The 23,382-nt window shown below is 38.4% G+C and overlaps 4 protein-coding genes across 6 annotated transcripts; 1 reads left to right on the top strand and 3 right to left on the bottom strand.

Moving 5' to 3' along the window:
- Positions 1-60: 60 nt before the first annotated feature.
- On the bottom strand, positions 61-4,388 carry LOC106100179 (ruvB-like helicase 1). Its single transcript, XM_013278938.1, has 10 exons — positions 4,142-4,388; positions 3,711-3,839; positions 3,327-3,501; positions 3,005-3,207; positions 2,170-2,338; positions 1,751-1,842; positions 1,566-1,672; positions 1,299-1,401; positions 1,080-1,171; positions 61-362 (listed from the first exon to the last, which is right to left on the bottom strand). Exons 1-10 carry the CDS (start codon positions 4,280-4,282, stop codon positions 203-205), a joined length of 1,371 nt encoding a protein of 456 aa, XP_013134392.1. The 5' UTR covers positions 4,283-4,388; the 3' UTR covers positions 61-202.
- Positions 4,389-5,008: 620 nt separating this feature from the next.
- Positions 5,009-15,080, top strand: LOC106100169 (importin-13). 2 transcript variants are annotated; one of them, XM_013278922.1, is made up of 17 exons: positions 5,009-5,429; positions 5,657-5,824; positions 6,215-6,331; positions 6,520-6,632; positions 7,240-7,419; positions 8,053-8,251; positions 8,719-8,919; positions 9,694-9,870; positions 10,275-10,512; positions 11,217-11,407; positions 11,955-12,098; positions 12,182-12,331; positions 12,427-12,564; positions 12,688-12,895; positions 12,968-13,105; positions 13,274-13,475; positions 13,739-15,080. In XM_013278922.1, exons 1-17 carry the CDS (start codon positions 5,277-5,279, stop codon positions 13,857-13,859), a joined length of 2,838 nt encoding a protein of 945 aa, XP_013134376.1. In that variant the 5' UTR covers positions 5,009-5,276; the 3' UTR covers positions 13,860-15,080. The 2 variants fall into 2 exon arrangements, with proteins under 2 accessions (XP_013134376.1, XP_013134377.1); XM_013278923.1 differs by having other exon boundaries at positions 5,011-5,429; positions 8,065-8,251.
- A 258-nt stretch (positions 15,081-15,338) lies between these two features.
- On the bottom strand, positions 15,339-19,541 carry LOC106100171 (E3 ubiquitin-protein ligase sina-like). Of its 2 annotated transcripts, none has more exons than XM_013278924.1 (7): positions 19,384-19,541; positions 19,207-19,276; positions 19,087-19,133; positions 18,228-18,395; positions 17,691-17,861; positions 17,107-17,310; positions 15,339-15,948 (listed from the first exon to the last, which is right to left on the bottom strand). In XM_013278924.1, exons 3-7 carry the CDS (start codon positions 19,099-19,101, stop codon positions 15,715-15,717), a joined length of 792 nt encoding a protein of 263 aa, XP_013134378.1. In that variant the 5' UTR covers positions 19,102-19,133; positions 19,207-19,276; positions 19,384-19,541; the 3' UTR covers positions 15,339-15,714. The 2 variants fall into 2 exon arrangements, with proteins under 2 accessions (XP_013134378.1, XP_013134379.1); XM_013278925.1 differs by having other exon boundaries at positions 19,207-19,273.
- On the bottom strand, positions 19,101-23,155 carry LOC106100099 (nucleoporin NUP159-like). The gene is made up of 10 exons (XM_013278835.1): positions 22,984-23,155; positions 21,911-22,006; positions 21,520-21,634; positions 21,092-21,216; positions 20,884-20,985; positions 20,673-20,711; positions 20,472-20,600; positions 19,709-19,876; positions 19,384-19,631; positions 19,101-19,133 (listed from the first exon to the last, which is right to left on the bottom strand). The coding sequence occupies exons 1-10, from the start codon at positions 23,039-23,041 to the stop codon at positions 19,101-19,103; spliced, it is 1,113 nt and encodes a 370-aa protein (XP_013134289.1). The 5' UTR covers positions 23,042-23,155.
- Positions 23,156-23,382: the final 227 nt, after the last annotated feature.

The raw sequence follows: 23,382 nt of genomic DNA, 5'->3' as shown, positions 1-23,382 counted from the left end.
TTGAAGTGTCTGTAATATCGAGAAAAAAACATATTTCACGAATATGTTCCGTTTTTTTTTCATTCGGTGGCTGACCGCTAGTACAAAATAAATTCGCGATTTCTTTAGTGAAAATTCATATTAAAAAAAATTTTTGCATGAGAACATACGTTACAAAACGGCGCAAACATTATGTGAAAGGCAATACTTTTTTAGTACAACACTACTTCATGTACTTATCGGAGTGCTGTGTGAGGATGCGCGCGGAGGACTTGGCGTCGAGGAAGAGCGTGTGCACGGCGGCCACGTGCGGCGCCGCGATGCGCGCCCCGCCCTCCGCGCGCGCCGACAGCCACGCCGGCGTCAGCAGCTGCACCGCGTATCTGCACAATACACCTCACTTTGTACCACAAAATGTAAAAAACAAACGCAATACGCATAAGACGTTGAACAAACTATAACATACTAGCTTTCGCCCGCGACTCCGTCCGCGTGGTATTAAAAAAAAAACAAAAGTAAGTAGCCTATGTGTTCTAGACTATGCTCTACATCTATGCCGAATTTTATTCAGATCCGATCAGCCGTTTAGGCTACAAACTTTAACAAACACCCATCCGTCTAAACTTTCGCATTTTTAATATTAGTAAGATAGAATGTATGCACCTAAAGTCTAAGTTCGACCATATGGTCACTATGGTAGATGCCAAGCGTAGACTTAGTGTAAGGTGGCAGTGATTATTTTTTATCATCAAATCATTTTGATACTTATAATTACTAGCTATTCTTGGCGACTTCATACATTTAACAGGCTTTTGTTATTAGCTAAAAATAATAGTTACCATAGCAATTTTGCTTCTGTGCTATTGGCTTATAGTTTTTGTCCCTTTCCACATGACTGTTTTTTCCTAACTTGTTTACCCTCGAAGTTTAATACCGTGATAAAGCCCATAGTATGTCAAAAATGTAGGGTTTTTACTAAATATTCTACATAACAAAGAAATGTGATTACGATTTACTAGCATAGATAGTAGTTGGATTTTCTAGAATAGCAAATGTCTATGGGCATTATAATATGGTCATCTTAGCAGTAAATTATTTACCTCAATGTACTATTGGCACCAATTTCCGAGAGAGCTGCTAAGGCATCTTCTTCAATTGCTATGCCTTCCGTGGTTGCGCGTAACTTTAGAATCTTGAAAAATAAAAACCGCTCTTTCATTTATTCACAGGTATTGTATAAATACTACCTTTATCTAAGACTTTGTTATTTTATTTATTTTCATATAAGTAATTGCTGACGTAAAAATCTATATACACACCTGTAAGAGCTCAGCTTTATTGTAAGGTAAAGTACGAATAATCAACAGTCTGTCCAAAAGATCTAGAGGTATTCCATGTGGAGATATTATATCTTCTGTGCCTCTGAAATATATTGAAATTAATAAATTTATAAATTCCGTCAATTAAAAAGTAGATTGCAGACAAGGAACATACAAATAGTAATTTAAAAAAAAAAACGATTTTAAAAAATGACTTTTAGCAAGAAACATTTAGCAAAAATATTTAGCATCTATGTATATTGTTACCTTATTTGACAGCGTCCCCGATTAGTAGCAAAGATGACAATAGGAGCGATGGCTGACTCCAACGCGCGGTGCAGATATGTGAATGTTTCTATATCCAACATGTGAACCTGAATAAATACACAAAAAATGTAATAAAAAAGTCTACAAAAACATTTTTTTTTTCCAATCAGAAACAAAAAACAAACCTCATCAATGAAGAGAACACCGGGAACCAACTCTGCAATACCTTGGTCTATATATTTATTGACTATTTTATTGATCTCTTTTCTTAATTTATCTGTAAAAAAAACCAATTCATCGGTTAAACTATAAAACTAATTTTTATTAAAGGTATTATACGATTACTCTAATATTCATGCAACTTGCAATTTAAAATCACAAACAAATCTTACTAATATTATAAACAAGAAAATTTAGATGGTTGGATGTTTGTTAGAGTTTGTAGCCAAAACTGCTGATCAGATCTCAATTAAATTTAGCATAGATGTAGAGGATAGATAACACAACAGTTACATACTTTTTTTGTTTAATTCTATGCGAACAGAGTCGCAGGCAAAAGCTAGTATATAACAATTTAAAGATGTGACAAATAATTATAGCATACCTGTAATTTCAGTTTTCTTTGGCTTCATTAGCTGACCCATGACTGACATAATGTCATGACCTCCCTGTGGTCTGGCGTTGGCACAGTCCAAGTCATGTAGAGTAACATCTTGTACAACCTCCTTCTTTTTATGAACATCACCTTTTGGCAATGGGACATATTCTTCCGCCTGAGAAAAAAATAATCATTCAATGAGCTAGAATTAAGCTTAAAAAGCAATCTCACTAATATTATAAATGCGAAAGTTTAGATGGATGGATGGATGGATGGATGTATGGATGTTTGTTAGTGTTTGTAGCCTAAACAGCTGAACAGAACTCCATGAAATTTGGCACACGTTTAGAGCATAGTCTGGAAGAACACATAGGCTACTTTTTATCCCAGGATAAGTTACGGTTCCCGTGGGATTCATTAATTTAGTTTTTTAATGTTTACTCAATCATTCTGCAATGTTTCAACATATCTTATTGAAATTTGGCACAGATGTAAAACAAAGTCTGGAGTATACATGGGATAAGCTTCATCCCCGAGGTGTCGGGTTCCCAAGGGATATGTAGCTTTTTGTTATTTTTATAGTTCGTATGTTTTCTAATACCGCGCGGACGAAGTCGCGGGCAACAGCTCGTTTATTTATAATTGGAGTCAATAAGTGTTTAAGCAAACTTAAAATTTAACTTCAAACATTTTTGCTTAAATTTTTTAAGTTTAAAGATGAATCATTTTTTGTGTCACTATATATCCATGATTGTTAAAACTGAGATAACTTGAAATTCCAACATAATTTTAAGACCACATAATTTCACAAAACAAAATAATCAATTTAATTGTGATATACCTCAAGATCAAATTCCGTAGCAAAAGTGTCACTTCGTCCTTGGCGCTTTACTGCACCAGAGTTAGCTTCAATATAGATGACATCTCCTACTTCTACTTTTTCTTTCTGCAGTGACTCATATATGGTGGGATCTAACTTCAATTGCTTTGTACCTTTTGCCGTTTTCAAACCAATTATAACATGTGAAACTGTTTTCCCATATCCTGAAAAAAAAAACCACTTTACATGCAAACAATTTGCTTATTTTAATATAGATATTTAATAATAGTGGTAAGTCACATTACTTCAAAATCAATCACAATATAAAGATTACAAATCATACCTCCACCAGGGTTTTCTGTTTCCACTGGTGTAAGCTCTGTAACTTCACCCTCAAATACTTCCTTAGTCTCCCGAATACGGAGACCAATGGCTCTGCGAAAGTTCTCCATTAGAACTTCAGTCTTTTTTATCTCTGTACTGTAAACCTCACTCCCGACCATAGGGCAGAATGGCACCTACAAACAAGTTATTATTACACTAAGTTTTGAATTGCAATAAATTAATATTATTGTTACACAATTTAAATTTCAGATTTGATTAAAACTGTGGTACATTGTTTTATTATAGGTAAGGCATGTGTTTGTATCATTTTTTCATAACAAGCTAAGTAGAAATAAAAAGTGCTTGGAACTTTCTAAGTCAAAATATATTAAAAAGAACTTACTTTGTTACCTAGTTCCTGAGCTATAGCTAATGCAATAGCTGTTTTCCCAGTACCAGGAGGACCTGCCAAAAGCAATGCTCGGCCAGCCATCTTCTTACTTCTTATCATATCTACTACTATTCCGGCAGCCTACATAATAAACATATTGAAATTTAAATAAGTGTTTAACATTTCAATAAATAATAATAACTCTAATTGACTATAATGTAAAGTACAAAGTGTTATTTGTTACAATATAATATTGAGTTAAATTAAAAAGGAATCTGAACTATAATTCTTGGGATCCATGGTAACCAAACAAACTAACCTATTTGGTCAATAATTTAACTTGTAACATAAGGAAAATTTTATAAACAACTTATAGTAAATCACAAAAATTCTATAATTAGATACTAAATGCATGTAAAACATCGTATTTTAATATAAATCACCTCTCTAGCAGATTCTTGGCCCACGAGACCGGCTGCCATTTGAATAGGTACCCCATTTTCGTCCAACCCCAAGCCTTTAATATGACTATGAGCCGATATTCTTTGGGTTTTAGCAGTACTCTTAACTTCTTCGATTTTCATTTTGCAACCTAATCTTGTATTATAATGTCTAAAATTTTAAAGACGTTAGAATTAAGATAAACTGCACAAAAACCAATCACTCGTCAATAATGGCGAGGAAAATTTAATGAATGACAATGACATTGACATTTCACGAAAAAATAGACAACAGTTTTAGAGATGTGATTGGGATGATTTGAACCTCAATTGGAGGATAATTTACGACTGCTTTTGAATATAATTGTCTCATCAATTTAATTCCTTTTCACCCAGGAGTCATTTGGATCACAAGGTTTATAAACTTGATTAAGTTTAAGTAATTATTGAAAATGGTGAAATATTTTTATGGTAACTTATAGTATAAACTAGACCCGTGTCGATCAATTATTCCTTCGAACTGGATCGATCAGGCCCGTCAGCATAGTTGTCAGGTTTAAAAGGAAACGACTATGCTTTTTTCTATAGTTTACTCGATCACGTCACGTTAGGTTCTGTCGATCAAGGGGTTAATGAGTAACCCGTCACGTAATGGACGAGTCCTGTCTATATCTTACGACTGCAAGGATGCGAGTTGTGGGTATAAAACAAAAGAATCCAAATTGTGGATTGTAACCCGGTTGCTCACCTGTGGATCGAATCACAGTGATCTGATAGGTAGATAACGAACGAACCTGGTCTAGCGCCATTTCCTGATTTGTCTATCTATGCTTTTACGTTTTGGTAAAAATGGTAGAGTTTGGCAAAACTTCCTACATGTCTAATCTGTGGTAAAACGAAAATGTCAGATTAACCAGTGTCACCAAGTGTCACTGTCGAATCAAAATTGGTTTAAGATTTTACTTGTGGATATTTTACGATGTGAATGAAGTTTTCTTCCACAATTCACACTTATAAAAGCGGATTGTACCATAGATTTGATAATAATTAAAATAATAGATGATAAAAGACATTGGTTGAGAAAGAACAAGGTTACCAACATAATTTTGCTGCAGAGCAATTCCTTTACTTCTTCATAATGGAGTATACAGCACAAAATTTAGAATATGCCGTCAATGTGTTTTATAATGGCGAACAAAATGAGAAAACTAATGCACACACCTGGCTTACAACAGCTCAAAGAGCTCCTGAAGCATGGAACTTTGTTTGGGAATTACTACAGCCTCATAAGGTATGTCTTCCAACTGTGTTTATTCTTGTATTATGATGTACCAAATTCTAAATTTTATAGAAAACCTTTCACATATTCCTAATCTTACTATTGCCATTCACAATCTGTGTGTGTTATAATGTCCAAAAATAAATTTATCAGAAGAGAAAAGGCTAAATATTTCAATAGTTTCAATATATATAAATCATATGTCATTTATTATAATATTGTGTTAAATGTATTTTCAGGGTACGGAAATTCAGTTTTATGCTGCAACAACTTTGCATACCAAGATCCTGCGCTGTTGGAATGAGGTACCTCCAGAGAGCTATGAAGAATTAAAGGAGAAGATACTACAAGCCGTAACTTCATATTCCCAAGGTCCAAAGATTGTAACCAACAGATTGTGTATTAGTGTGAGTTATGTTTAAAATTATTTTTTTTTGTTTGCAATAAAGATTCATCATTAAAGTTTGAATAAATATGTTGCTTTAAGCGAAAATTAATTAAAAACAGCTCAACTCACGCTTTTTTCTCCGGTGACGGCACCGACTAGTTTCGGATCCTTCGGGGATCCTTCTAAAAAAAAAAAGCGTGAGTTGAACCGTTTTTAATTAATTTTCGCTTAAAGTAATGTCTCACGATAGTTTAAACAATTTAAATATGTTGCTTTACATTCAATTAAAATGCCTAGTATTAAAAGTTAAATTACTATATTTATATTATTCTTATAATAAGATATATTCTGATTAATATCCATTTTAAATGATTGCATTGTTTTCATAGTATTTGTGTCTCTTTTGCAGTTAGCTGCAGTTATACTACAATTGGGAGCCACAGATCTAGCTACAACATTAAGACCTCTGTCAAATGTAGAAAATACATCTTTGCTACTGGAAGTGTTAACTGTGATACCTGAAGAGGTAACCTATTATATAAACAGATTTTACTCCTTTGAGTTCTTTAGAATTGAAAATAAAATTTTATTAAAACTCTTGATCTCAACTTATATTTTCAGTTCTGAGTAAACCACATGTGTAACCATTTTAAAGACCTACAAATTAAATTTTACAGTAATATTAGAGTGCTTTGACGGAATTCCTTGTTTCAGTATAACAGTATGACAATGGGAACAGCACTCAGAACAAAAAATCAAAATGCATTGCTTCATGCTTGTCCTGCAGTGTTGGATGACATGCTTCGCTATCTGCAGTCTGTATATAAGTGAGAGTTTTACACCTTTTAATTTTACAAATACATCATAATTTATATATCACTAGCATTTGCCTGCGACTCCATCCATGTGCAATGACAAAAAAAACAATAGTGAGTAGCCTTTGTGTTCTTCCATACTATCCTCTACGTCAATGTGAAATTTCATCGCGATTGGTTTAGGCTACAAACTCTAACAAACATCCATCCATGTAAACTTTTGCATTAATAATCGTCATCATCTTTCTTCTTATTCTACTCCCGTCGGGTCGGCGCAACAGGTTTTTGTCCTCCACATAACTCTATCATACGTCATCTCATTTTGCATTAATAATAGTATGACCAAAATGTGTGTGGTTTTTATTACATTTTTTTTAACTTTGACAATTTGGAATATAAACTTAGCTATTTAATTTTTGACAAGTCGGTGCAGTTTTACTAATGATCTCTTTTTTTACTATATACATATATAGTATGTTACTTATTGATAATGTAGTTTCTCAACCGAAAAAGAATTTTGAAATTGGCCCAATATTTTTCGACTTTATTTCTGATTTTTGTAATTAGTCCATTAGTTTTTAGTTTGTGTAGTGTAAATAATTTCAGTATGTGTTATCAGTGATTACAGTAAGAGTCCCCCCTGTGAGGAGACAGTCAAGAGCTGGCTGAACGTGGCGACGTGCGCCGGCAGCTGGCTGAGCATGGCGTGTGCTGACTGTATGGACTACAACAGCGCCAGTGTGCCGGACTTCGCCCCATTGTGCAGAGCGTTGCTCACTGTCGTACATGTTCTGTATTCGTAAGTATGAATATTTTTTTTTATTATCAGCTTTTAACCGCGACCTCATTCGTGCATAATAAAAAAAGTAGCTAGAACTATAAGTAGGAAGAACACGTATCTTCCAGACTATCCACATCTATGCCAAGCCATGAAATCTATTCAGCTGTTTATGCTACAAACTCTAACATATTTGATGGATATCAATCCATCTAAACTTTCGCTTTTATAATTTAACTTAGATTTACACTTCAAAGAACTAAGTTAATGTTGCTTTGTATTTTGAAAAGGCAACTTTCTGTTCAACATACTTGTGCTATACTGCCACGAATAGGTTATAGTACATTTAGCACAGGGTAGTGCAGTAGCACCATGATACAGAGGTACAATGAAATATATATCCCACCACAATCAATGGCCTCACCGACCCTCGGGTCAAACGGGCCGAATCGCGGGAAGGGCGTGCGGTTTGGCCAGTTTTGGCTCCGCACGCACGTTCTTAACTCCTTACAAGTTATTTCGTTTGTTCCTTTGTGTTGTGTCACTCTCCCCTAAATTGGCATGACGAAACATGAACACCTTCGCCGTGGAACATCCACTCCAGCGCCTATTTTAGCCTACATCTTCGATGATGGCAATGGTACAATGGTGCAGTGGTACTGTCAGATGCAGCGAGGCGGTGAGCGACGTGTCGCTGGAGGCATGCGAGGCGGCGCTGAGCGCGGTGCGCGCGGCGGGCGGGGGCGCGGGCTCGCTGCGCCGCCCCGTCGCCGCGCACCAGCTGCTCGCAGACCTGCTGCAACTCGCGGACCGCGTCCTCGCCAGAGACAACGTGCCCAACTCTATCAATGAGGTAATATAATTCACAGACCAAGATCCTATCCTAGGAAAATACGTATAGACTAATCCAATTAAGAATTTTTATTAATGCTGGGTTTCCATTTTTTTATCGTTAGATATCACAAGAGACATAACGTTTAATATTGGATGGTGTGATTACCAAACCATCTGCAGTTTACTTGTTAGTTGTATAGATTAAAAGTTTGCATAAAGTTGAAAATCGGCAATGAATCGAAGGACAATCGTCCCTTATTCTATTTACTTTTACACATTAATATAAATGTAAGAACATAAATATACTTCAATACTAAAATCTACTGATCCCGGCAGAATGGCGCGCTTATTCGTAATACTTCCGAATGACATTGACAGATGTCATAGGGATGGGACGTGTATGATCTAGCGTTGCGCCGATTTCTTTAACATTAGCGATGTATAGAAATGAAGAGAGATTAAAGTGAGAGCTGGTATGCAAACTAGGAGCTGGTGTCTGCGGTGATAACGTGCCTGGTGTCGGTGGCGGACTGCCACTCGCGGCACGTGGTGCGCGGCGTGGAGGCGGGGCAGCGCGCGCCGCGACACGCGCTGGAGCTGCTGCTGGCCGCGCAGGCCGCGCCCGGCCACTACCCGCTGCACGAGACGCGCTCCCACTTCGTCTTCAGCTTCTGGTACACGTTGCAGGTGAAACAACTTTATTGTGCTACCAGCTGGTACGACGCCCATGTTATGTGTTCCTATTCCATGTGTGTTCTTCCATACTATCATACTAATTTTATATATGCGAAAGTTTACATGGATGGATGTTTGTTAGAGTTTGTAGCCCAAACTGCTAGACGGATCTCAATAAAATTCGGCATATATGTAGAGGATAGTTTGGAAGAAAACATAGGCTACTTACATTCGTTTTTTTTTAAATTTCACGCAGACGGAGTCACGGGCGAAATCCATTTTACATGTGTGCCCAATTTCAGCAAAATCCGTTGAGCCGTAGCAAAATTCATCCATCCATCTAATCTTACGCATTTATTATAGTAAGAAGTAAGATTGCGTAGAACATTTTAGGTTTCTGTTCTTTTTAAGTATTTAATATTATTATCGGAATTAATAGAGAATTGTAGATAGATTTTACGTAAAATTTGGCTTAACAGACAGTTGTTAATCAAAAATGAAAAATAATTAGTTATTCTATAGTCAAAAGAATATATAATTGATTCGTTGGTTTATCACGCCCCATACATCTGTACTAATGTTATAAAGAGGAAAACTTTGTTTGATTGTAATGAATAGGCTCATAACTGGGCCGATTTTAAAAAAATCTTTTACCGTTAGAAAAGTTAAATTATCTGTGAGTAACATGGGCTAAATTATTTTCTTTATTATTATTTTGAAAAATCACGCAGAGTCGCGGGCAAAAGTTAGTGTAAGTATATAATTAACGAGTATTCAGTGGTCCAGGACGAGATATCGAACACGTGCGACAGCAAGCGCGGCGTGCCGGCCGTGTGGCTGGACGTGTTCTCGCGCCTGCTGCTGGCGCTGGTCGCCAAGGCGGAGGCGCCCGCCGACTGCGACCTCTCGCAGGACGACCAGGAGCTGCTGCGCTGCTACAGGCAGGATATTAGTGATACTATTGTAAGTACCGCTTTACCCTAAAGTAACATATTTATGTTTCCCAACTTTTATGTTCTTAGTACAAAAATCAACTTAAACCTTAGGACTTTAGACAGACCGTTAGTCCCTTAAACAAAAGGGACCCTTTGGGACATTGGTGATGACGGTGGGGGTCCTGATCGTCCATTAAATTGGTGCCATAATGTGTTCCTATGTTCCCAAAATGCGGAACATCAGGCAACGTCATGTATTATGTGGTTTTGGTAAGTTCCATGGAGATTCCGAAACCCACTTCTATTTCACTAGAGACGCCACCGAGGGGGTTTTAGTGCGATTTTCCCCCAATACCAGAAAAAAGATTTAGACCGTGTTTAATTATTTGTAATTTCGCTCATATTAGCTTGTGTCGTAATAATGTTTTACAGACGTACTGCTTCTGCGTGCTAGAGGACAACATCTGGAAGGTGCTGGAGGAGGCGTACCCGGTGGGCGGGTGCGAGGCGCGGCAGGAGGCGGTGCTGTTCGCGTTCCTGGCGGTGGGCGAGATCCGGCTGACGAAGCAGGCGCTGACCCCGCCCATCGCCGCGCTGCTGCAGCACGCCGTCGGCGCCGCCCGCAGCGCGCGCACCGCGCACCTGCTCGACACCGCGCTCGACTGTCTAGGTATGCTGTATTATCTCATTATTATCTGTTGCTCGTGACCTCGCCCGCTTCAAATAAAACATAGCCTATGCTACTCATTGATAACGTTACTCATTAAAACAACCGTTACCCATAGACGCTAGTTTTTTAGCGTTGTCTATATTAATCGAAAAAGGAGATGAAAACTGCATACACGTTTCCTCTCGATGAATTAACGTTTCTAGGCAGTATTTTTTTTTATAATATAAGGTGGCAAACGAGCAAGCAGCCACCTGAATCCACCGAAATAGAAAGCTACCGCTGTCCATTAACATCCACCATTGCAGATGCGTTGCCTACCCTTAATTGACGGTGGAGGAGACGCAAATAAAGAGGATGTGTCCCCTTTCTATGCGTCAAATCTACTTTTCCTTCCCATCCTTTCCTATTAAGAAAAGGATGAAAAAGGAAAAGGACTAAAAATTAGGCCTCCGGAACCATAAGACTCATCAGACGAAACGCGGAATTGCTTCCACTTCACGCCTGTCTTCTGTGTGGTCGTAGTATTACACGGGGCGAGCCGGCCCATTCATGCGAAGATGTTAAAGCGGGCTCTATCACTGTTGAATTTTCATCGAAAACTGTAATCTATTAGACATGATTGAACCTAAACTCACCAATGCCCATCTTTAAGTTTCTCATCGTCACTATTAGAAAATAATTTAAATGTTGTGTGTATACGGTAGGAGGGTACTCGTCGTGGTTGAGCAGCTCGTGCAGCTTGGAGGAGGCGGAGCTGGCGCGGCGCAGCATCTCGGCGGCGGGCGCGGCGCTGCAGCGCTCGCCGGCGCGCGCCGCGCACGCGCTGCGCAAGCTCTGCGCGGAGTGCGACGTGCTCGCCGCCTCCATGGCGCAGGACATCGTCAGCGCCGCACAGGTACACAAACAACTACAAACAGTCATATTCTATCTCTATCAGGTTTCTACAGTGGCAGAGCCCGCTTTAACATCTTCGCACGAATGGGTCGGCTCGCCCGGTGAAATACTACGACCACACAGAAGACAGACGTGAATTGGAGCAATTCCGCGTTTCGTCTTATGAATGTGTTGCCGGAGGCCCACAGTCACCACAGAGGTCCCTTTCCCGTTCCACCCTTTTCTGATAAGGAAATGATTAGATGTGAAAAGTGGATTTGACGGTGGAGGAGGCGCATAGGGAGGGGAAGTATCCTCTTTACCTGCGTCTCCTCCTCCGTCGTATTAGGGTAGGCAACGCATCTACAATAGGGAATGTGCATTTTTTCTTAAAGAGTGCTTAAAAAAAAGTTTGGTACAATTTGGCGTCATATGCATATTCCTTATTGCGGATGTCTATGGGCAGTGGTCGCTTCGCCATGCCGCTTGCTCTTTTGCTACCTTATAATATAAAAAATCCACTAAGTTCATTGTGGCATTAGTGTTCATTTTATGTGTTTTGTACTCAGAGTGGTATGGTCCGCTGCGACAGCTTCGTGCGGCGGCAGCTGGCGGGCGCGGCGGGCGCGGCGCTCGCAGCGGCCCCGCTCGACGTCGCTGCGCCTCTCCTGCAGAAGTTGGCGCAGCCGATGCTCCTCGACCTGAGATCACAGGTGCTTGTGCATTTGAAAAGAATAACAAAATTTGGAGATTAGGTATATTTGTTTAGTGATTGACATGTAGTGTCTGTGTGCAGGCGGCGGAGGGCGTGCGCGCGCGCGCGGCGGCGGAGTGCGGCGCGGCGCTGCTGACGGCGCTGTCGGCCGCGCCCGCGCTCGCCGGGGACCTGTTCCAGGCGATGCTGCCTGCGCTTGAAAACTTCACGCAACACGCAGACCTCCTCGAGGTACGTCGTCACACGAACACAATCGACACATTAAAAAATATTATAGACTAAAGCACTGAAAACATTTGTATCTTCTAAAAATGTATGATATGCAGGCGATGTATAAGGTGCTGGAGCAGGCGCTGTCGTCGCTGCTGGAGGCGTGTGCGCCCCACATGCCGCAGGTCGCGCAGCTCACAGTGGCCGGCTTCCACACGCAGCCCTGCGCGCAGGGTCTGCTCGTACTCAATTTGGTCAGTATTTATTTCATATTTTTGAAGGAAATGATGCTGCATTTCTTTTCATTATTACAATGAATATTGTAATAATGAAATATATATATATATATATAATTAATGAAGATTGTTGTTTGTCAGATGATGTTGATATCGTACGAGACGTGGCCGGAGGCGGGGCGCGTGCTGCGCGCGTGCGTGTCGGCGAGCGCGGCGCGCGCGGCGGCAGACGTGCGCGCAGACCCCGACCTCACCTCGCACCTCTTCCTCACCCTCAGCACACTCACCAAGAAGATACCAGAAAGTTTACAATGGATCGAAGACTTGCTCTCCCAGCTCGTCGAGCTCGGTCAGTATTTGGAGGAATCCCATCTTTGTATTTGTTATGTTCTGTATTTATTTTTGTTTGTGATATTTGCAGCGTGCCGGTGTGTAACGGTGTGGGAGGCGCAGACGGCGCGCGGCGCGTGCACGTGGCTGATAGCGCTGGCGGCGCGCCGGCCCGCGCCCCTGCTGCCGCACGCGCCCGCGCTCACCGCCGCCGCCGTCTGCTGCATCGGTAAATACTCACTACACCATCACCATTGTGAAAAATGCACTCATAACACTGGAGCGTAAAGAACTATAGTGTTCATCAGCTCTGTAATCTTTATAATGTTCTGTGCAGTCGTACTATTTTTTTCAATGAAGGCCATTATTGCAATATAATTTGTTTTTTGTTTGTAAGGCGGTGCGTCGCCGCGCGCGCAGGTGTCTGCGCTGTCGGAGCTGCTGCTGGCGCTGAACCGCGCCGAGTGGGGGGCGGTGGCGGGGGCGGTGCAGGGGGCGGGGCTGCGCGCCTGGCTGCACGCCGCGCTCGACGTGGACGGCTTCCCCTCGCACCACGCCACCCACACACACAAACAGAAGTTCATCACCGCTATACTCAAGTAACTAATCATACTAATATTATAAATGCGAAAGTTTACATGGAAGGATGGATGTTTGTTAAAGTTTGTAGCCTAAACGACTGAACGAACTTCAATGAAATTTGGCATGTATGTAGAAGATAGTCTGGAAGAACACATAGGCTACTCTCCTTTTTTTAATTCCACGCGGGCAAAAGCTAGTTTTTGTATAAAATTCACTTTTTATTAATTTGCAGAACGAATTCTATTCAGTTTTGAACTTAAAGTATTTTTGCCTGTTTCAGAGAGAAAAATAACAGACGGATAGTTTTCGAAGCGGCGCAGGAGTTCTCGCTGGTGTGCCGCGGCCTCATCGGCACGGAGTACGCGCGGCAGACCATCGCCGCGAAACAACTCGTAGCATAAGAAACACTTTTTTAAAACTATTTTTGACATTTCAGTACTCTGTATTGATAAGTAAGTCCTTTTATAAGATCTCTTATTGATATAAATGCCAATAATCTGTGATCATCGCTGTGCGCGGTTATATCATATGTGATTAAGACATGGCATGTAAGGATTTGTGATGTTAAATATTAATTAATAATAATTGTTGTATGTCATATATCTGTACAGCGATTTATGTTTATAAGCGAGTATTTATTTTCTTATATAATAATTGTAGATAACTTTAATACGTAGTTTAAATAGTGCGCTCCAAAAATTTTATTTAAATGTGTGCTTTCCATGTAGTTTTACTAAAACAGTTGCGATAATCAAATGTATTTTGATTAGATCTTTATATAGCCTTTGACTACGGATATAAAAATTTCACCATATTGTGACAAAGATGCGGGACTAATTTATTTCAAAGCTATGAGTATTTTTATTCATTGGCATTTATTTTCTCAGTTGAAATAAAATTACATATGGTTCAAGATCTGACAAATTTCCGTGTTAAGAGGTTTATGCAAAGTGGCATAAATATGTTTAGAATGTGGGAATAAATATTATTAATAAATTGAAAAGATACACCTAAATATAGTGTTGTTCGCTTTGTAGAGCATTATCCTTTTCGCACACTATGGCTTTATCTACTTTGTGCGACAGAGACAACGCTGTACAAAGCCGAGAGTACCTTTTTCTAAAGGTCGCTGTGCAATGTTTATAATCGAGAAGACAAAATGCGCAGTTTTTGTTTCTTTACATGTAAAACTAATTATAAATGTAAATATTAAATAAAACACACGATTTGGTATTTTGAAGGCTTTTATTTTTTAACATTCTACTGAGATTAATATACTTAAGAGAACGTGAATCTTATAATAGTACTAATGTCGACTTATTATTACAATCTAACAGAATAGCAAAAATAATGGTTTTATTGAAATATCTAAAGTGACAAATTTAGTAAACAATCATAAATAAAAGTCTCATATAAATAAATATCAATCAAATTTTTTTAAGCCTTAATTCGAGTGTCCACTGTGAACAAGAACTAATAAAAAAATCTACTGAACTACTTTATATCATATCCAAAAATTTGACTACTAAAAAAATCAGTTTTTTTTTGCTACTAAAACTCCGTCGAATTGAGGGTTTAAGGAGATCATTACTCTTTCACTGACCGTTGATCAGTGAAATGAACATAAATAAATAACATATTAAAATCTAGGTTTTAATAGTAATATTTCAAAGTTTCTAAGAGGTGAATATATTGAAAATTTAACAAAACGTAAATGTCAAACAAACTAAAATCTTATTTTGGTTGCACCTGTATTTGCAAAGGAAATTTTTTCATAGTAAATTTTGATTTTATCATCAAGCATTCCTGGCCATAACAATAAAAAAACATTATAACAAAATCTAATCAGCTTCTTAAAAATAAACATATAAACAAAAAAATAAATATCTAAAACTAAGCTAAGGAATATATTTCTAAATTAAATCGCTTAGTATTTCAGTCTCCCAACTGGGGAATGTTCAATTTTAGGTGGTTAATACAAGGATTATTTACGATAATAGATCTACGACACTTACAAACTATCCTTTATTGGAGCAAGGAATAATAACAAGCGAATATTTGATTTAAGATAAAGAGTCAAAACACTACTTCTATCCACCTTTAGTAATAATGGCAAGAACTACAATTCTGTTATTAAAGGTATACGTATTACTGATTAAATAGACGACAAACATACTACATTTAAATGAGATAAATAAGCGATATGGCTGCGTATTACGGGACTTGGCTAAAACTGTCATTTGCGGCAGATAATGATTAATTAGAAGATTCATCGTTGGAGTTGTCATCAGAGGCGCTGCGGCAGATGATATCGACGCAGAAGTCGACGAACCTCTGCTGGGCGTTGTCCTCGCGTATGAAGTTGTGCGCCTGCTTGAGGCCGAGGTAGAAGCAGTCCTGGCGCGAGATGGCCTGCGACGTATTCTCCAGGTCGCTGTGCGCCTCCCGGCAGTACACTATCTTGCGCTCGTGACGACCCTCCACAGTCACCTGACACCAATATATTACTATTCATATATATTCTTCATTTCTAATTATTGTACCAGATTGACAATAGTAGAAATTGAAAATTAATAACAATATTAATATTACCTAAGTCCTGTTAAATTTTTATGAAACAAGAAAAGCCTTGGATTTTATCAATATATTTGAGATATTTGATTGATCACACATTTTTTTCAATGGGGATGTTTCCTAATTTTTGGAATAGCCTTTATTTTGTAGATAAACCATGTATGAACACGAAAAAAAATAGTATAAAATATAATACTCATTATTTCAATAAAAAAACACGTAAATAAAAACAACTCTTTCATTTCCCCCCGAAACGTCCCATGACGTCACTTCTTTGCATACGAACCTCGCGTCACGGCCTGTCACTGTCAATTTGAAAGAACCATTGATTGATAATACTCGTAAATCTTTGTTGTCTAAAGTTGTTTGTAATGGAGATAAAAATGAAAAAACCAATATGAACAGAAGGTGATACTTTTAACGTATTAATTACACTTGTTGCTTCTCGTGGAAGATTATGTTTGTGTGTAAACAGTGACTGCGTCCTACACCAGTGTGACCAGGTATAAATTAAATTGTACTATAAGCTACTCTTATGAATTTTGATATATTTTTCTTTTGTAATATTCATAAAATGTTTTGCTCATAACTTATGTCGTAATTATAAAAACACTCAATAATGGAGTCCTCATAATATAAAACACGCAAACTCAATTATTACAATCATTTAGAAAAAAATATAACTACAAAATGCACTGACATTCACTGAAGTTGGTCACACTGCCATGTTATATGCGAAGAAGTGACGTCGTTGGTGTTTGAGATCGAGTAATGGAGGGTAAAAAATATTGCAGCGTTTTTAATTTATATTTAATTTGAGACAAACATTCAAGGTCTCTAAATGTTATTATAGGTTATAAAATGCTGTCTTTAAAATATTAAACATAACTTTATTTGGATTTGTAACATTAGGAAACATCCCCATTACAAATAACCTCCAAAGGGTAGATAGCATAAAGAAATTTTAGAGTTACCATTTGTAAACATATGCACAGATTTTTTAAAGTAATTTTTTTTATTATTATTATTTCTGTATTTTTGACCAATACGCTATTAGCGCTTGATATTGTATACCTGGTAAGTGAAGTTGGTGGCGTTGCACTTGGGGCCGACGTATGTGAGGTGCACGAGTAGGCCGCAGCTGCGCGAGTCCACGTCCACGCGCAGCTGGAACAGCTCCCCGTCCGCGCACACCAGCCATATCTCGTGCACCTCGTTGCTGGTGTTCACTGAGAAACGCTGGCTCTTGCCGACCTTCACCATTGCGGAGTGCTTGTACTAAAATAAACACGTGTCCAACATTACCTTTTTAGACATATGACGTAATCATTGATACCGAAATCTTCGTTATTGATACAGCTGGATTGAGTATTTTATTTTAATGGTAGAAATCATAACTCATCTAAATATGTTCATGATTGGATTGTTGTCTACTACTATTCCATCATAATAATTTTACTAATATTATAAATGCGAAAGTTTAGATAGATGGATGGATGTTTGTTAGACTTTGTAGCCTAACGGAACGGAAGAACACATAGACCACTCAGTTTTGTTTTTTAATTCTTAATAAAGCTAGTTTTTAATAAATGATTGTATACGTATTATGGCATTGATGGTAAGAGCAAGGGGCAAGGGAGGCCAAGTGAGTGGCATACCCGCATGTGGATGTAGAGATCTTTAATGGGCAGCAGGGGGTGGCTGGCGCAGTCGGGGGCGAAGCACGCGTAGCGGCGCGCGGCGCAGTTGGCCTCGTGCGCCTCGCGCCGGCGCAGCCGCGGCCCGCGCCCCCAGCCGTGCCGGCACGGGTAGTGCAGCAGCTCGGCCACCTGCCCGCGCCGCACGCAATTACCACCAAGTTATTACACTAATATATGAAACTTATGCAAACAAATCGCCATGAACGGATTTTGATAAAAATAGGTTGAGATGTAGAGGATAGTCTGTCACACTGTCGGAGTCGCGGGCAATAGTAGTATCAACTATAAAGCGAATACAGATTTCATATACTTTTGGTGATGTCAATGTTAGAAAGACAGTATTTTTACTACCGACTTTATTTCGAACAAGAACTATATATTAAATTTAAAAAATGAGTAGTGAAAAGTGAAGTTTGGCTGGCGAAATTAAATTTCACTGTTAACTCAAACTGAATGGCATTAGTGTATAATGGAGTAAATAGTGTAATAACGCACCCCTTCCATGGCGCGGTTCCTGACGGAGGAGAAGGAGATGCGGCAGACGGGGCAGGCAGAGAGGCGCGCGCGGCAGCGGCCGCACACGAGGTGCCCGCGCCGGCACTGCCACATCGGCGGCTCCATCCACTCCAGGCACACCGGGCACTCCAGCAGCCGCAGCAGGCACTCGCACACCACAACACTACTCACGCCTCCGACACACCCTCGCACGAGCACTCGCGGACAGCCGCGGTGTTACAATTACACAAAAACCTTCTTGCGACGTGATTAACTCCCCTTCTTTCAAATAACCAACATATGTAGGTTTTTAGTAATTAACGTAAGGAAAGATTGTTACTGAATATTGATGATTAAACGTATTTACCGTAAATTGTAATTAGCTTTAAGTTGTTATAATTGTAATTGTTAATATTTTGTCTTCAATAAAATTATTTCTATTTCTATGACAGCAGTGAGTTCCGCAAACATCGAAATAATAATAAAAACAATTAGTATATTTTTGACACAATTAAAACCCGCGTCCTATTGGTTGTGCGCATCATATAAAATGTTGTTACTCAAGCTTTTAAGAAACATCGACAGTCTCCCGAATGTAAATAGTACAAATTTCGACATCCTTCATGGATATTACATGCTGAGAAAGTTATCGGATATATGGATCCCTGTCACTACAACACACTACCTCTGTGACTTACGATAATGTACAAAAGTGACTTTCTTTTTCACGTCTTCACTATCCAAATTACGTTATAAAATAAAATAAAACCGTCTGGATACGATAAATTAAGTAGTAGGTAAATTTTAACCTTCAATTAAGTAATTGTAAATATTAAAAGTTAACAATATAAATACTAACTTGATTAAACTCCATCACGGTGTACGAAATGTAGCTACCATCTGCGTCTGGAATAAAATTACCATTTATCGTATCAAATATACTTACATCAAAAGATATAATTTGACAGTATTTTCTTACTTTGTCTCCTTCTTTTCCGGGCCGGTGCCCTCACAGCGGCCTGCGTCTGCACAGAGCGCTGGGTCGCCTGCTAATAATTGTGGGGTACTTCAATAAGATTAATTTCAGATATACATATAAAAATCCCGCGCCTTTTACTCGCTACAGATATCAGATACGTATTTATTGTATACGTACATTAGGAGTAACCGTGGTAGCTTGTGTTACACTGTTGGCGCTAGGGGGCGGCTGCGGGCGCTCCTCGTGCCCCACATCGATCTCTTCTTCCACCTCAACATCTCCCTCCGGCTCGCCCTCCCCCTCCCCAACCGGCTCGCCCTCCCCCTCTCCCTCCCCATCCGCCTCGCCCTCTCCCTCCTCCTCCCCATCTCCATCCCACTCCTCATCCATCTCCTGCTTCATCGGTGCCGCCAAAATATTAACCGCTGCCACAAAGAAAATAATAGAATTCAATATTTTTGAATGTACACTATCGCTAGCAACAGTAGTACTAAGAACCTACCATCGATATTTTCCGACACCACATCGTTAGCGTCATTGGCGTCATTCGCGTCATTCGCGTCATTTGCGTCGTTTGTGTCATTTGTGTCATTTGCGTCATTTGCGTCATTTGTGTCATTTGCGTCATTTTCGTAATTCCTCGGAGGTTCCATCTCCGGTTGGTCTTCTTCTAAAAAAATATGCATCTTACAGTTTGTCTGAATACGTATGATTAGTTTGACAATTCAGTTCAGTTTGTGTAAAATCTGGAATGAACCTTTACGATTTTCGTTTTTTACTCTCATTGTAGTTAGAATCGAGTGATTCCTAATAGTTCCACATGGATCTATAATATGTGATCTGTTTTATTTCATTAGATTATTTAAATTCGAATAAATATTGAGATATTCTGGAAATAAATATTGAGAGTTAAAAGTTTAGTATTTCTAATCCGGTCGTACATAATCTTATTCGTTATTATTATTGTTGTCGCTTCACCATAATTACTACAAGATCTGTCTTTTAAGTTAACTGTAAATTCTAATTATAATTAAATTTCAATTTCAAATTCAAATTCTAATTATAAATTCTAAATAGAAAACACATTCTAAACGATTTTCGATAGCTCTTAGTTGTTCCCTACATAAGCATATTGTCTATAATACTCGTCTATTACGTGTGGACTTCATATAAATTTAATTCGATACTTGATATGCGTCACTTATCAAACTTATCAATCATAAACACACGTGTGTATAGTGTTGATGTGAAAATGTTACAATTACCATTATCAGAATTGTCAGTGAGCTCAGTGTAGAGAGCCGTGTGAGGGCACGGCGGCGCGGCCTGCGCGCTGGTGGAGGGCTGGGGCTGCCCCCCCATAGAACGGGCGCGCTCCAGCATCTCCGGTATTACTGTGCACAAGCGACCGCCATGTTTACACTAGCGACGACATGACGCGCTCTCGCCACATATGTTATACTCACCCGATAAAAGTAATAAGTAAAAGTCTCTCGTCTCATCTTCTAAAACAATAAGAATAAACCTACTTGCAACCCGGTAAAAAATGTTGACAAAAAAATAATTAAGATGATCGTCTTAAACTTTTATTTTTCTATAATTTATTAAAATTAAATATTTATGTTATTATAAAACAGATAATTAATACAAATTTGTAATTAAAACAAATATACATACTGTTTGCCGCAGACAGGGTGGGTACAGGTACCCGCGGTGCCTCCGCCCTGACAGGTGTCTCCTCATTGGCCACATTCGACGTCGAGGGCGCGTTCCTCTCTGCTAAAAAATCAATTAATGCAAAAAAATTTAAGTAAATAAGTGTGATTACAATATATTGTAACAGCAATCTCAGCTCACAGGATATAGCTTCATAAAAATTACTCACCATTACGAGCATTCATTCCACGCTTCACTCTCTGTATAGAGAGTATCTTCATCAAATCAACTCCCTTACTATTCCTAGGGGTGCTTTCGTCAAACACTTCAGATGGTCTATTATAATCATGTTCCCTGAAACATTAAGGTGCATACAGACCAATATTACATAGTGTAATGTAACATGTTACATGGTGAGCATTCATGCAGTCAGTATGTAGTATTAGACCTCTTAATATCAGTCAGAATGCACCTTTAGTTTAATATCCAACTATTAGAATAAAAGTGGAATTAGGTTAGTTAATAAACTATTCAAGGTGATAGAAGCGGTAGTCAGTGTTTGACATAGTGTTTGATAAAAACTGTAAACACTTATTATGCAAATCACTGAAGAATTAAAGATTAATGAAGTGTAAAATAATATTCAAAAATAATTACATTGCGGATTCATGTGGAGATGCTCTGGCGGGTCTGTTTAACATCTTAAAGAAATGTGCCCTCTCTGATTTTGTGGCCGCTCTATCAGCCAGAGCATTTGGCATTTCATTTTCTTCTAAAATGATAAATTAAAACTATTAAACATAAATACCATGGGAGGAATAAAATTTACTAAGAATTTATATCTTGCTAGGCCATCTAGTCTTTAATCTAAGCAATCTTTCAATCATATAGGAAAATATGTATGGATATGATAATTTTTAACAAACACAGGTTAAGGTTAAGATACAGATTTATAAAACCTTAATCATAGCTTCTGTTATTATTATTCTTTACAGTAAGTATAAGTGGACAAATCAATGTTTTCTACAAGGATATAGTTTATTTTTACCTGTATCTTCAATTTCATTTTCTGCTTGTAAGTTAGGATCATTACTTGATCTCTGAAAAACTGGATTTTCCATTTGAGAATCACTATCATCATCATCTAGAAAATATTATTTTGTTATTAAAATGTAAATAAGTTGTATGAATATTAACAATAAAAGTAAAATATATAATAACATACATTTCTATTTTATCAAAGGGAATAAAGAGCAGCAGATTGCCTAACATTATTTTAACAAGTGCCATAGGACATTCGCAATGCCATGATTCCTCAGATGGATGGCCAAGCTTTGAGGAAAGGGGTACACTGTTTTCTTGAAGGCTCCTAAGTTGTTACAATTTAGAAATACTGGTGAGGATACATGTTGTGCAACATAAAAGTTATGTGTAATGCTCCTTTTAGTCAATAGTCAAGAATCAAACAATGACAGTTTAGCACTCTCTAGATTCATGTGATAACAGAACTTTAATTTTTGATAAGACTGATTATATAAATTTTGAGCCATCATAAGAAGGAAGCTGGTATTTAGGATGTTTGGCCTAGAGTTGCGAGCAGTATTCCGTGTGGCCGATACTGCGCCATATACCTGTAGGATATGGCATTGACGTCGTAATGACAAAAGCTAGGTCTAAGGGGGGGGGGTCAGCTACCATTAAAATAGTCTCATTTGTAGTAGTCATATCTATCCTACATTTTAGGAGCAGCCAGCGAGGGTAGCTACCCCTTTTCGCTAAGGGAGGGGCCCCGGCGACGCCCACGATCGATGAGCTAGCGTGAAATATTGCTCGACTGTTACGAGAACACCAGTCTGTGTGCATTGTCTTACTTGGAAATTGCAATGTAGATATCGCATTTATAGGTATTATTATTATTATAGACATTCATTTTATAGAATTAAAAAAATAAGCGATTTTAATCTATAGTTTAGTACGAGACACTAAAATACAGTTTTACTATCCCCTATTTACAGCTAACTACTAATTATTAACACACATTAACTAAGTAGACACAAAATTACAATATAATATCATAAAATATATTTGAGTAAAATAAAAGGGTATCATGCAATTTCATACCCGAACTGCAAAGGAGTCTTTTAACACCTAAAGATTTTCTACCATTTCTATTACTCATGTTAAGAAAACTCGTTACTCTAAATAAATAAATAAATAGATAAGCAGTTCACAAATGCAAATTATTATTTTTATAACGAAGAATCATTAAAACCACAAAGTCAATATCATTTGACACTGTTTTTTTTTTATTGGCCACTACCCACCTGCCACTAACTAAATGGACAGGCTACATATGCAATCTATGGTATTTTGTGACTATTTAATGGGACCTTCTTCAACTTGTTCTCTTTTCCATAATAACATACGGTATACAGCTTTGAACATGATGCGATACTCTCAGGAACTCACGATTTAGAGGTTATTGTTCGTGATAATTTTACTTATTGAATTTGTAGGTAA

Source organism: Papilio polytes, unplaced genomic scaffold (assembly GCF_000836215.1).
Source record: "Papilio polytes unplaced genomic scaffold, Ppol_1.0 DF824069.1, whole genome shotgun sequence".
NCBI lineage: Eukaryota > Metazoa > Arthropoda > Insecta > Lepidoptera > Papilionidae > Papilio > Papilio polytes.
The sequence above is the reverse complement of the archived record's forward strand: the minus strand, read 5'-3'. Positions and strand labels throughout refer to the sequence as shown.

What these genes read in the sequence shown, in the direction of transcription:
- LOC106100179 (XM_013278938.1), bottom strand. Translation starts at nt 4,282, where the DNA reads ATGAAAATCGAAGAAGTTAAGAGTACTGCTAAAACCCAAAGAATATCG. An exon ending in AACAGAAAACCCTGGTGGAG is followed by an intron (nt 3,208 to 3,326) that starts GTATGATTTGTA and finishes TTTTTTTTTCAG; the next exon opens with GATATGGGAAAACAGTTTCA. An exon ending in CGGGGACGCTGTCAAATAAG is followed by an intron (nt 1,402 to 1,565) that starts GTAACAATATAC and finishes AATATATTTCAG; the next exon opens with AGGCACAGAAGATATAATAT.
- LOC106100099 (XM_013278835.1), bottom strand. Translation starts at nt 23,041, where the DNA reads ATGAGTAATAGAAATGGTAGAAAATCTTTAGGTGTTAAAAGACTCCTT. An exon ending in AAATGAAATTGAAGATACAG is followed by an intron (nt 21,635 to 21,910) that starts GTAAAAATAAAC and finishes TTATCATTTTAG; the next exon opens with AAGAAAATGAAATGCCAAAT. An exon ending in TCTCCACATGAATCCGCAAT is followed by an intron (nt 21,217 to 21,519) that starts GTAATTATTTTT and finishes TTAATGTTTCAG; the next exon opens with GGAACATGATTATAATAGAC.
- LOC106100169 (XM_013278922.1), top strand. Translation starts at nt 5,277, where the DNA reads ATGGAGTATACAGCACAAAATTTAGAATATGCCGTCAATGTGTTTTAT. An exon ending in AATTACTACAGCCTCATAAG is followed by an intron (nt 5,430 to 5,656) that starts GTATGTCTTCCA and finishes ATGTATTTTCAG; the next exon opens with GGTACGGAAATTCAGTTTTA. An exon ending in CGCCGCCGTCTGCTGCATCG is followed by an intron (nt 13,106 to 13,273) that starts GTAAATACTCAC and finishes TTTGTTTGTAAG; the next exon opens with GCGGTGCGTCGCCGCGCGCG.
- LOC106100171 (XM_013278924.1), bottom strand. An exon ending in GGAACCGCGCCATGGAAGGG is followed by an intron (nt 17,862 to 18,227) that starts GTGCGTTATTAC and finishes CGGCGCGGGCAG; the next exon opens with GTGGCCGAGCTGCTGCACTA. An exon ending in CCACCAACTTCACTTACCAG is followed by an intron (nt 15,949 to 17,106) that starts GTATACAATATC and finishes TATTGGTGTCAG; the next exon opens with GTGACTGTGGAGGGTCGTCA.